The sequence below is a fragment of the Boleophthalmus pectinirostris genome, unplaced genomic scaffold, assembly GCF_026225935.1.
Source record: "Boleophthalmus pectinirostris isolate CB_2022bp ecotype Guang Dong unplaced genomic scaffold, ASM2622593v1 HiC_scaffold_7, whole genome shotgun sequence".
Classification (NCBI taxonomy): Eukaryota; Metazoa; Chordata; class Actinopteri; order Gobiiformes; family Gobiidae; genus Boleophthalmus; species Boleophthalmus pectinirostris.
In genome coordinates this window covers 37,962,500-37,976,914 of record NW_026571473.1, presented here as the reverse complement: position 1 = coordinate 37,976,914, position 14,415 = coordinate 37,962,500, and the positions used below count along the sequence as shown (strand labels likewise).

At 40.2% G+C, this 14,415-nt stretch overlaps 1 protein-coding gene across 8 annotated transcripts in view; it reads left to right on the top strand.

The window, feature by feature from the left end:
- The first annotated feature begins 9,393 nt into the window (after positions 1-9,393).
- Positions 9,394-14,415, top strand: part of dazap1 (DAZ associated protein 1) — an 85,719-nt gene continuing 80,697 nt past the window's right edge. For all 8 annotated transcript variants that reach the window (XM_055164544.1, XM_055164540.1, XM_055164539.1 and 5 more), the window contains exons 1-2: positions 9,394-9,550; positions 10,587-10,627. In XM_055164544.1, the coding sequence (XP_055020519.1) occupies positions 9,519-9,550; positions 10,587-10,627 (73 nt within the window). In that variant the 5' untranslated portion in view covers positions 9,394-9,518. The remainder of the gene's footprint in view (positions 9,551-10,586; positions 10,628-14,415) is intronic.

The window sequence follows — 14,415 nt, the reverse complement described above, 5'->3', positions numbered from 1 at the left end:
ACCCACAGAAATGTCCCAAGTATCACTATTTTTAAACAATTTAATGCCTGCAAACAATAAAGAGAAGCATAAACTGTTTATTATTTATGTAAAATACAGAAAAGCTGCTTAAAAACGACCAAAACACAAAGAAATGTCCCAAGTGTAACTTTTTTTTTTTTTTTTTTTTTTTACCAATTTGACATCTGCAAACAACAAAAATGGGCTTAAATTGTCATATATTTAGGTAAAATACAGAAAAAGCTGCTTAAAATGACCAAAACCCCCCAAAATGTTCCAAGTGTCCTGATTTTTGACCATTATGACACTTGCAAACAAGAAAGAAAGACATAAACTGTTTAATATTTACGTACAATAGAGAAAAGTTGCTTAAAAATTACCAAAACACAAAGAAATGTCCCAAGTGTCACTTTTTTGACCAAGCTGACACCTGCAAACTGTAAAAAGAAGCATAAATCATCATATGTTTAAGTAAAATACAGAAAAAAGTTGATTAAAAATGACCAAAACACAAAGAAATGTCCCAAGTGCCACTTTTTTTTGACAAATTTGACACCTGCAAACAGTAAAAAGAAGCATAAATTGTCCTGTTGTTTGGGTAAAATACAGAAAAGCTGCTTAAAAACGGTCAAAACCCAAAGAAATGTCACAAATGTCCCTATTTTTGACCAATTTGATGCCTGTAAACAATAAAGAAAGGCATAAACTGTAATTTCTGTAGGTAAAATACAGAAAAAAGCTGCTTAAAAACGACCAAAACACAAAGAAATGTCCCAAGTGTCACTTTTTTTTGACCAATTTGACAGTAAAGAGAGGCTTAAATTGTAATTTCTTTAGGTAAAATGCAGAAAAGCTGACCAAAACACAAAGAAAATGTGACTAACTTAACTCTCTGGACAACATTTTTCCTTAATTACGCACTCGTTTCACAATTTTGTTATTACAGATCGCCAAAAAAAACGGGGGTGTCCCAGTTTTTTATTATGAAATTCTGGTCTCAAAACTAAATAAATCTCAAAATGATTCGTGAATAAACATCTGTGTGCCATTAGATCAACCAATCTGCCAAATAATCACGAAATCAGCCGCAACACAAAAGCGTAAAGTTTGATGACGCGCCGCATGATCCGTATCGATAATCAAACATTTCTAAAGTCCGAGCGCATTCCGTGGGTGCTGGGTGGGTGCTGGGTGGGTGCTGGGTGCTCGTGTCCGCTCTCCGGGGACAGCTGGAGTCACCCATGGCACGAGCACGAGCAGGAGCGCGCACGCGGGTCGATAAAGCGTCGAGCGGGTGACACATGTTTGAGGTTCTTCGCTCTTACGTAATGTGAAAGAGAAATGTTGAATCGGACACAAACGCAGGTGTCACAGGTAAAAGACGTGATTGATTGAGTTTTCCTTCGGGATCAATGAAGTATTTTTCTGTCTATTACACACAGGGTGACCAGATTTTCAAAATAAAACAACTGGTTTGTGTTGGTTGGTAATGATAAAAGTGACTGAGTGCGTAATTAAGGAAAATTGTGAGTCACTATAGTCAGATTTTCTTTGTGTTTTGGTCATTTTTAAGCAGCTTTTCTGTATTTTACCTAAACAAATGACAATGTATAAAACACAACGGACTCCAGGCACTCCAAAGAAGTAAAAATCGCACGAGGAAAAGTTTTTATCCTTTTTCCAAGAGCACCCTTTACCTGCTCCCGCTGACTGGAACACCTGCAGCAAACAGCCACGTTTTTGTTTTTAAATGACAAAAATAAGGACACATGGGACATTTCTTGTACAAAACTGGGACAAATTAATGGTTCTGTATAAATCTGGGACAGGGGACCATCCTAACCTGATTCATCAGCCGGTTTCACTTTGTGGAAACCGTCTGACCTCGCAGCATTGGGATTTGTTCACTTGACGGTAGACGGGTACTTTTTTTATTTAACCAATCGCTGCTGTTTGGTCATGACGTATGTAAGGCGCTGCTAACGGGACAAACTGGTATATTAAGCTTTTCCCAAATCTCGTACAAAGAAGGGCAATAACGTCTTTCCCCTTGATAAAATTCACCAAACATTCTCTTTGTTCTGGATTTAAATCCTCGATCTGGGGAATCGTTGCCAACACAAAATGTCTGGTTCTTCGCTGATTCACTGGTGCTCGAACTCGCACTTCTGGGGTTCTTGCAAACTGTGTAGTGTTTTCTGATTCCTGACCTAGTCACTGGAGGGAAATAAAATTGAGCGGAGGCACTAGGTGACACCAGCCTGACTAGGACCATCCATTTTCTTCTGATTATCCGGTTTAAGCAGGGACTCCAAGACTTTCTTCACTCCGGACACGTCCTCCAGCTCCTCTGTGGGGACTCCGAGGTGTTCCCAGGCCAGCCCAGAGACATAGTCCCTCCAGCGTGTCCTGAGTCTTCCCTGAGGCCTCCTCCACATGCCCAGAACACCTCCAGAGGGAGCTGAAGCCACCTCAGCTGGCTCCTGGTCCAATGAGTTTCATTTGGTCTTCTGATATTTTATGTTATATGGTGGAGGAGCTGGAGGACGTGTCTTGGGTGAAGGAAGTCTGGGAGATAAGCGGAAGAAAATGGATGGATGGATATTTTATGTTCTTAGGTTCTTTTTTTCAGACCAAGTGTTTGTTTTCATACCTGACAGTTTTGACTGCTCCCTGCGGTCTTCCTCAGAGTCACGTGATGTTGCTGTGACGTGTCGTTCAACTAATTTTTCGTTCAACTAAGTTTTGGCGCTGTTTTCCTACCAGTGGAGGCAGGACGACAGCGCCACCTGCAGTCCCACTTCCTCAGGACAGTATCCCAGGTGTGTGAGAGTAAAAAAGCCCCTCGTCCCGGTTTATCATTCACAGCAACATCTCGTGACTCTGAGGAAAACCTGAAACTGTCAGGTCTGAAAACAAACTCTTGGTCTGAAAAAAGAACCTAATCACATAAATCAGCTGCTCCTCTCGACATGGAGGAGCATCGTCTCTACTCCAAGCTCCTGACTCTATCTCTTAAGAGCGCCCAGCCACCTGGTGGAGAAAACTCATTTTCGTCGCTTGTATCCACGATCTCACGTTGTAGCTCTTCTTCTTCACTTGCCGCTCGATCGGTCCGTCGGAAAATAGAGTCCTGCGGTCACTTCCGTTGTGGCTTTTTGATTTGTTGTGGCTTTTTAATGTGTTGCGGCTTTTTAATGTGTTGTGGCATTTGCGTTTGTGTTGTGGCGTAATATAGAGTCTCGCTGTCATTTCCGTTGTGGCTTTTTTTGGTGTGTTATGGCTTTTTGTTGTGTTGTCACATTTGTATTTGTTGCGGCGTTTGCGTTTGTTGTGACCCCTCTCGGCTTCCTGTACTCACCTGACTACTGTTTTTATTTACATATAATTGGGGTTAAGAGTCCAATCTCGACACTTGTTATTGTTTGTTCCAATGTAAATTGCCTGTTATTTTGTACTTTTGGCAATAGAGTTCTAAAAAACCCCAAAACAAAACCATAAATCAACTGGTTCTTCTTGACGTGGAGGAGCAGCGTCTCTACTCCAAGTTCCTCACTTTATCTCTAAGGGAGCGCCCAGCCCCCTGCAGAGGAAACAAATTTGTGCCGCTTGTATCCGCGATCTCGTCCTTTCGTTCATTACCCAGAGCTCATGACCAGAGGTGAGGGAAGGAACGTAGATTGAGGATAATTCGACATCTTTTTCATTCGACTCAGCTCCCTCTTCACCACAACGGTCCGATACAGCGACCGGAGGACACAAGACTCAAAACTGGGACTGTCCCGGGTAGAAAAAAACGTCTGGTCACCCTAATTAAACACTGTCTAACGTCTTGTGGTGCTGGTTTAGATTTTCTTACCAGAGGCGCCACATATTAAGTAGTTACCATAAATTGGGCTCATAACAGTTGAACAGAAAAGAAAAGTTTTAGTTTATATCCAGTTTATTCCTCCAACGTTTCATGGAACTGTATGTAGTCTGCTCTCTTACAGTTTTAATATTACAATACTGTCACCTGCAGACGGAGACGCATCCAAGTTTGTCTCATTCTAAGTTTATGTTCAGGCCTCATGTACGGAAGCCGAGAGGGGTCACAACAAACGCAAACGCCGCAACAAATACAAATGCGACAACACAACAAAAAGCAACAACACACCAAAAAAAAGCCACAATGGAAATGACAGCGAGACTCTATATTAATGCAAAGGCCGCAACAAATACAGACGCCACAACACAAACGCCACAACACAACAAAAAGCAACAACACACCAAAAAAGAGCCAAAACGGAAATGACCGCGGGACTCTATTTTAATGCAAGCGCCACAACACATTAAAAAGCCGCAACACATTAAAAAGCCGCAACACATTAAAAAGCCACAACGGAAGTGACCGCAGGACTCTATTTTCCGACGGCCCGATCAAGCGGCAAGTGAAGAAGAAGAACTACAACGTGAAATGAATAATGATAAAACAATAAATTACTTTTACTTACGTTTCCAACTTCTCCGTTCCTTTACTTTTCACGTTGTAGTTCTTCTTCTTCACTTGCCGCTTGATCGGTCAGTCGGAAAATAGAGTCCCGCTTTCACTTCCGTTGTGGCTTTTTGTGTGTTGCGGCTTTTTAATGTGTTGCGGCGTTTGCATTAAAATAGAGTCCTGCGGTCACTACCGTTGTGGCTTTTTGTTGTGTTGTCGCATTTGTATTTGTTGCGGCATTTGCGGTTGTTGTGACCCCTCTCGGCTTCCGTAGGTGAGGCATACAAATAAAAAAAAAAATTTTTAAAAATCAGTAAACTAAAGATGGTACATGCGACCATCGCCTTAGAAAAATATCCATTTTCACTTGCCGCTTGATCGGTCCGTCGGAAAATAGAGTCCCGCAGTCACTTCCGTTGTGGCTTTTTAATGTGTTGTGGCTTTTTAATGTGTTGCAGCATTTGCGTTTGTATTTGTTGCGCCGTTTGCATTAAAATAGAGTCCCGCAGTCATTTCCATTGTGGCTTTTTTTGGTTTGTTGTGGCTTTTTTTTGGTGTGTTGTGGCTTTTTTTTTGGGTGTGTTGTGGCTTTTTTTTTGTGTGTTGTGGCTTTTTTTGTGTGTTGTGTTTTTTTTGTGTGCTTTTTTTTGGTGTGTTGTGGCTTTTTTTTGGTGTGTTTTTTTTGGTGTGTGTGTGTGTTTTTTTTTGTGGCTTTTTTTTGTTGTTTGGGTGTGTTTGGGCTTTTTTTTGGTGTGTTGTGGCTTTTTTGTTTTTTTTGACTTTTTTTGATTTGTTGTGGCTTTTTGTTGTGTCGTGCGTTTGTATTTGTTGCGGCGTTTGCATTTGTTGTGACCCCTCTCGGCTTCCGTACTCATGTGAAGCTCAGAACCTCCAGAATTCCCTCCCTGAGCTGCAAAGGCCGCACTAGCACTGTGTGACTGTTCAGATCAGAGAGATGCGTTTTAACTCACTGGATTTCAGCGCTGAACCTGGCAAATGTGAGACTCGTTCTGCTTTCTGATTGGATAAGAACCAAAACACCAAATTCTAACATAAACAACTAGTCCATCATGCCCAGTGTTTTTGTGTTTAATCATAAATCAGTTTCACAATAGTTTTCAGTAAAAGCTCTGTTTGAATTGAACGTGAAATATCTCATGTTTTTCTAATTCTGACCTGGTTTGGTGGATAGAACCTGTGGTCAATATCAGTCTGTGTGAAAAACCTGAGATAAAAAGTTTAAAAAATCTGCCTCTTGGTCTCTTCCTGAATGTTCCCTGTTCAGTTCATTAAACTGTTCATGTGTTTGTGCGTCTGTTTTATCTCTTCTGTATTAGAGATGCGTCTGTGCGACTTTATACGGCTCACTTTGGGGTCAGAGGTCAGAGGTCCGGGGTCTGGTCAGGGACGTTTCATAAGGTCAAGTAGATAAAGCATCTCTTCAATATCAGCTCAAAGTTCACAAAATGATGTTACTCATTACCCAGGATGAGGAATCCTTAACTGAACCAGGTCTGAACCAGGACTAAACCAGGTCTGAACCAGGTCTGAACCAGGTCTGAACCAGGACTAAACCAGGTCTGAACCAGGTCTGAACCAGGTCTGAACCAGGACTGAACCAGGTCTGAACCAGGACTGAACCAGGACTAAACAGGTCTGAACCAGGACTGAACCAGGACTAAACCAGGTCTGAACCAGGACTGAACCAGGACTAAACCAGGTCTGAACCAGGACTGAACCAGGTCTGAACCAGGTCTGAACAAGGACTAAACCAGGTCTGAACCAGGACTGAACCAGGACTAAACCAGGTCTGAACCAGGTCTGAACCAGGTCTGAACCAGGACTGAACCAGGTCTGAACCAGGACTGAACCAGGACTAAACCAGGTCTAAACCAGGACTGAACCAGGACTAAACCAGGTCTGAACCAGGACTGAACCAGGTTTGAACCAGGTCTGAACCAGGTCTGAACCAGGACTGAACCAGGTCTGAACCAGGACTGAACCAGGTCTGAAGCAAGACTAAACCAGGTCTAAACCAGGTCTTAACCAGGACTAAACCAGGACTAAACCAGGTCTGAACCAGGACTGAACCAGGTCTGAACCAGGTCTGAACCAGGACTGAACCAGGACAAAACCAGGTCTGAAGCAGGACTAAACCAGGACTAAACCAGGACTAAACCAGGACTAAACCAGGACTAAACTAGGACTGAACCAGGACAAAACCAGGTCTGCAGCAGAACTAAACCAGGAGGGTATAGTCTTCTATATAAACAGTGTTTTTTATATACATGTCCTGCATTCTATATATGTACGTAAACTATTCTATATACACACAGTGTTCTACTGTATATACGCACACACAGAGTTATATACATGTACAGAGTTATATACATGTACAGAGTTATATACATGTACAGTGTTATATACATGTACAGTGTTATATACATGTACAGTGTTATATACATGTACAGTGTTATATACATGTACAGAGTTATATACATGTACAGTGTTATATACATGTACAGTGTTGTATACATGTACAGTGTTATATACATGTACAGAGTTATATACATGTACAGAGTTATATAAATGTACAGTGTTATATACATGTACAGAGTTACATACATGTACAGTGTTGTATACATGTACAGTGTTGTATACATGTACAGTGTTATATACATGTACAGAGTTATATAAATGTACAGTGTTATATACATGTACAGAGTTACATACATGTACAGTGTTATATACATGTACAGTGTTGTATACATGTACAGAGTTATATAAATGTACAGTGTTATATACATGTACAGAGTTACATACATGTACAGTGTTGTATACATGTACAGTGTTGTATACATGTACAGAGTTATATAAATGTACAGTGTTGTATACATGCACAGTGTTATATACATGAACAGAGTTATATACATGTACAGTGTTATATACATGTACATGTTACAGTGTTGTATACATGTACAGTGTTACATGTATATACATGTACAGTGTTATATACATGTACAGTGTTGTATACATGTACAGTGTATACATGTACAGTGTTATATACATGTACAGTAGTTATATACATGTACAGTGTTATACATGTACAGTACATGTATACATGTACAGTGTTGTATACATGTACAGTGTTATATACATGTACAGTGTTTATATACATGTACAGTGTGTATATTACATGTACAGTGTTATATACATGTACAGTGTTATATACATGTACAGTGTTGTATACATGTACAGTGTTATATACATGTACAGTGTTGTATACATGTACAGTGTTATATAAATGTACAGTGTTGTATACATGTACAGTGTTATATACATGTACAGTGTTATATACATGTACAGTGTTATATACATGTACAGTTATATACAGTACATGTTGTATACATGTACAGTGTTGTATACATGTACAGAGTTATATAAATGTACAGTGTTGTATACATGTACAGAGTTATATACATGTACAGTGTTATATACATGTACAGTGTTATATACATGTACAGTGTTGTATACATGTACAGTGTTGTATACATGTACAGTGTTATATAAATGTACAGTGTTGTATACAGTACAGTGTTATATACATGTACAGTGTTGTATACATGTACAGTGTTATATACATGTACAGTGTTGTATACATGTACAGTGTTATATACATGTACAGTGTTGTATACATGTACAGTGTTATATACATGTACAGTGTTGTATACATGTACAGAGTTACATACATGTACAGTGTTATATACATGAACAGTGTTATATACATGTACAGTGTTATATACATGTACAGTGTTGTATACATGTACAGTGTTGTATACATGTACAGAGTTATATAAATGTACAGTGTTGTATACATGTACAGAGTTATATACATGTACAGTGTTATATACATGAACAGAGTTATATACATGTACAGTGTTATATACATGTACAGTGTTGTATACATGTACAGTGTTGTATACATGTACAGAGTTACATACATGTACAGTGTTATATACATGTACAGTGTTATATACATGTACAGTGTTATATACATGTACAGTGTTATATACATGTACAGTGTTGTATACATGTACAGTGTTATATAAATGTACAGTGTTGTATACATGTACAGTGTACAGTGTTGTATATACTCATGCATAGTCCTTTATATATAAATATGTAAACAGTGTTTTTTTTAGTTTCCTGAGACCTGGAAAAGTCATATAAGTTTGTTTTTCTTCATATAAATCAAGAACATAAGAAAAAAAATAATATTCTCTTTTTATCAAAAACCTGACACGAGCTCTGCAGAGCACAACATGACTTTGTTCTTTGTGATTGTGAAAAGTAGTAATAATAACTGACATGTTTAAGCAGTATACTGTATCTAAACAATATTGAACAAGGCAACACAAGTTCAGTTTAAGTGAGCAGCACGTGGTTCTTTAACCTCACACGGATCATTTGCACAACCTAGCGGCAGACTGTAGAATAAATGTAATAAACTATAACGTGTGTAAACAGCAGTAGAGCTTTGAAATGTTATTTTATCCTCTTGTCCTTGATCCTTGCTCCATAAAGAGTTTCCTCTAGAATTCCTCTGTTCGGACTCACTGTGCAGTTGCGCACTGCACAGATGGTAAATAATAATTATCTCGAAATCTTAGAGATTTGCCCAGAGACAACTTTTCCCAGTTGTAAAAATAATGTCTTATATAGTCACTTTTAGCCGTGTAGCCTAATTTAAGCCTGGGTGTGTGTTTAGGCAAAGAAGACCAATTTGTCCAATAACGCTCCTTTCTAGTTGGTTGAGCGTGTTTCTGAGCAAAGTGAGCGGAGCAGTCCGTGTCCAGCCAATGGGAGCCGGAGTGTCCGCTGAGGTAGAGCCCGTGCGCCTTTAAAGCCCGCAGCTCCTCCGCACCGTGGCACCGGCGTCACTGCGCACACGGAGCCACTTGAAACCCGGAGCGGAGTGACCTTCTCGGCTTCAGTCCGAGTCTCCACCGGTCCCACCGACACTCGCGCTCCAGCCTCAGACATGAATAACAACTTAGTGGGAGATGAAGTCGGGTAAGAGCTTTTATTTCCCCGCGGTCCGCGGAGACACGCGCTGGAATTACGCGCTAATTGAAAGTTTGCGCACTCGTGTGGATCTGTCATCTGACAGCTAGCGCTACAGCTAGCCTAGCCGCGCTAGCCCGGAGAGTGAGTGCGTTAGCCCGGTGCACCCATGGGTGCTCAGCTCTGTAAACTTGTGTGAAGTAGTGGAGTTGGCGGTGACAGTGCGTGTTTTTCTCGGGGACACACGGTCCTGGAGTCCAGAATGCCCCGCGCTTCCCCCGGAGCCGGGGACAAGTGCACTTTGAGCTTTGAGCGGTGTTTTCGTTAGCTCCGCGGGTTAGCCTAGCCTCGGTCTGCAGCCAAAGTCTCCTCTTGACTTCCCGGAGCGAGGACATTTAGCGGGCACTGAAGGATGCTGCGTCCCGCCGCACGCAGCCTCACACCGCGCTCCTCCCGCACCGTTCCCCCCGCACCGACCGCACCGGCCCCCGCATGACGCCGCACCGGACACGGAACCACCGAGCGGAAGAAAGAAAACGACCGTTTATACAACCGAGAACGTCCTCGTCCGGATCCCAGCCTCCGCGCTCCCTCCGCCGCCGCAGAGCAGCGAGCAGCCGCTCTGCTCCGGCCGGGACGGGGCTCGGACACCGGGGTGGAGGTCGTACACCGGGACTGGGACGGGGTCGTACACCGGGGTGGGGGTTGTGTACCGGGACGGGTTTCGTACACCGCGACCGGGGTCGGGGTTTATACATCGGGACGTCCTGGAGTGAGAGTGGAGCACAGAGCGGCACATGAGCTCACAGATGTTCGGGGTCAGGAGCTCTGTGCGGGCGGGAGGGATGCTGCTGCTGCTGCTCTGTGTCCGTGTCCGTGTCCGTGTGGCTCGTGCGTGTGCTGCGCGGCGGGATGTTGGTCACAGCGGGTGTTTTGGAGGAGGTGAACTGTGAAACACGTGTAACACTAAAGCACCGTGTCACCCCCGCGTGTCTGACGCTGATAACGCGGCCGCAGTGTCTCTCATCGCTCTCTCTCTTTGCAGGAAACTTTTCGTTGGAGGCTTGGACTGGAGTACAACACAAGGTGAGCTCCTCTGCACTCATCTGGATTTACTCTGTTCTACAAACGCCTCACTGAGAACGAGTTTAGAAAAAGCTGCAGTAAGGAACTTTTCTGTTGGAGAGTCTGCACCCGCTCAGCTCCGTGTTATTGCTTTTGCTTAGAATGTTTTAGTATGACATTGAACTTATCCTTCTCCATAGAGGCACAGGCTTTACAGGTCAGATCTGTGGAGAGGCAGACCTGCAGAGATCCCTCCTGTTCACAGTGGTGTTTCAGTGAAGTAGCAGTGGATTATTGTTTGCACGTTTTTAGGATTTTTGATGCCACATGTCAGACCGGGCTCGTTGAATTTTATTATTTTTTATAATTTTTTTATTGCAGTTAGCTCAGGCTTCGGATACAAGGACACAGGATTAGTCAAACATGCGTTGTAACATCTGAAATATAACTTTGAATAAACTAAGAATGAGGGAAAACTGTTTTCAGATAAAGGATCATAAAAGTTGATTTGACGTAATACTTCCTCTTAAAGAACAATGAGCTCCTGCACGTGTTGGAACGTTTGTGTTACTAATTTTTTTGTTAAAGTCGTGGTTTCTGAGGTGGACTTTTCATGAATTCAGCAAAATATTACAGGAGAAACAAAACTCAGCCTTTTTTTTTTTTTTTTTTAAACTAAATAATTTTAAGTGTAATAATATAAATGTATTATTATTATTATTATTATTTTTTTTTTTTATTAATCATAATAATTTATTTTTTTTTTTTAAGTGTAATAATATAAATGTTATTATTATTATTTATTTTTATTTTTTTTACAAATGTGATTGGGTATTTTGAGTTGATTTTGAGTTCTCTGACAGACAATATTATTATACACTGGGTAACATTAAGACGTTGCCGATACGATACACAGCTCTATACACAGGCCACGATACGATACATATCTCGATACAGTGCACTTTTGGTTCAATACGATATATTTCAAATTGATTCGATGCGGTTGAATAAAAAATAATGGTTAAATCTTGGCTGTGATACTAAAAGTCTTTGTTAAACCACCTCATGTGTAAAGTTAAAATAAAACACACCCATTTTAATCACCAAAACAGTAAAAATGTCAAATGTGTTTTATAAACGAGTTTCCTTCCTTTGAACAAGCAACGAAACTGTTACGAAGCTGTAACAAAATGATTTAATAAAATATACCAAAGAAATACTCTGGTGGTACTCTTGGTAATATATTGATACAGCAGCCCACGATATCGATACAGTATCGTCACATTAAACTATATTGATATATAGATTTTCAATATCTTTGCACAGTCCTAGACAATATCAAAGTTGCTGTTTTGTAGCTTCACAAAATGAGAAGGAAAAAAAACGATAAGTGACATTACAGAGTCAAATTTTTGCCACTGAAATAGCGACTCTAAAGCAGGATTATTCCAGTGTTCTTTCTTTGTCTGGAATGTTCCACGGTATGGCATTAAAATGAACGATACGTATGTAACTGCGGTTCTATGAATCCCAGATGACGGCCAGAGGGCGATGCTGAAAACACTGAGTGTTCCCGTTGCACGTGGAACTAGAACATGGAAACTAGAACTGCACTTATATCTCCACAGAGAAAAGCAGGCCAAGTTACAGGTCAGATCTGTGGAGAGGCGACCCTGTTTACAGTGACACAGATTGCCCCAGCGTTTTTGAGAGGTTGGGACAAATGGGTCAAAAAAAAAAAAAAAAAAAAACTGGGTCAAAAACAAAACCCCTGTAGTTGAATAAATGTAATGTCAGGAGAGTTACATGTGCAGCAGGGCGGTGTATCGTTCAGAAGTTGCCGATACGATACATACTTCGATACATAGGCCACGATAAGATGCATATCTCGATACAGTGAACTTTTGATTTGATACAATATATTTCAAATCGATTCGATACGTTTCAATAAAAGATAAAGGCTAAATCTTGGCTCTGATGTTAAAAGTCTTTGTTAAACCGCTTCTTGTGTAAAGTTAAAATGAAACACGCCCATTTTAATCCTCAAAACAGTGAAAATGTCAAATGTGTTGCATAAACGAGTTTCCTTCCACTAAACAAACAACAAAACTGTAGCTGTAACAAAATAATTGAGTAAAATATACCCAAAAAAAATTAAAATACCAAAAAAATACACTTGGCGATTAGGGCTGGGTATCATTAAGAAGTTGCTAATACGATACACACCTCGATACAGTGCACTTTTGATTCGATACGATATATTTCAAATCGATTCAATATGGTTCAATAAAAAATAAAGGCTAAATCATGTCTCTGATACTAAAAGTCTTTGTTAAACCACTTCTTGTGCAAAGTTCATGTAAAACACATTAACTTTAATCCTAAAAAAAGTGAAAATGTCAAATGTGTCGCATAACAAGTTTCCTTCCACTAAACAAACACCAAAACTGTAGCTGTAACAAAATAATTTAGTAAATCATACCAAAAATACTCTTGGCGATACATCGTACAGAAGCCCACCATATCAATATTGTATCATCACATTAAACGATACGATACATTGATATTTCAATATTTTTGCACACTCCATGACAATATTGAAATTGTTGAAGCTTTCGACTCGATACGATATATTTCATTTAAGAACAAAAAAAAAAAAAAAAAGGCTAAATGATGGCTGTGATACTAAAAGTCTTTGTTAAACCGCATCTTGTGTAAAGTTAAAATGAAACACATCAAAACTGTGAAAATGTCAAATGTGTCGCATAAACTAGTTTCTTTCCTCTAAACAAGCAACAAAACTGTAGCTCTGTAACAAAATAATTTAGTAAATCATACCAAAAAATACTCTTGGCAATATATCGTACAGAAGCCCACAATATCAATATTGTATCCTCACATTAAACGATACGATGCATTGATATTTCAATATTTTTGCACACTCCATGACAATATTGAAGTTGTTGAAGCTTTCGACTCGATACGATATATTTCAAATGGATTCGATACATTTCAATTAAAAGAAAAAAAATAAGGCTAAATGATGGCTGTGATAGTAAAAGTCTTTGTTAAACCGCTTCTTGTGTAAAGTTAAAATGAAACACATCAAAACAGTGAAAATGTCAAATGTGTTGCATAAACGAATTTCCTTCCTCTAAACAAGCAACAAAACTGTAGCTCTGTAACAAAATAATTGAGTAAAATAAACCAAAAAAGGCCAGAAACAAAAGTTAAAATACTCTTTGTGATATATCGAAACAGCAGCCCACGATATCGATACTGTATCATCACATTAAATGATACGATATGCCGAAATTTCAGTATTTTTGCACACTTCTAATGTGCACTGTTAATAATGCGTTCAATCTTTGTCTTTATTTCCTTTAATCTTTGTGTTTGCTTCATTACTTGGTCTTTATTTCTCGGCTCTTTTTGATGGTTTAGATGTTTTTGTATAATCTGATAAGTCCGGCGTGGAGATAGAGATCAGATTTGTGTTGCTGTTGTAAAAAGAGCCAGAGGCGGTGGAGTCCTGCCTGCTCCGTGTGAACAGCTGCTTTAACATTAGTCCAGAGCCGGAGCGTTACTGCGCCGGAGCTGTGGAGCGGTGAGCCCACGTCCAGCCTGCTCCCTGTGGACCCACTCCACGAGAAAAGCCATTACAACATGTACAGACACACAAACACATGTACACGCACACACACAAACACATGTACACGCACACACACTTACATGCACACAAATGTACATGCACAAACATGTACACGCACACACACTTACATGCACACAAATGTACATGCACAAACATG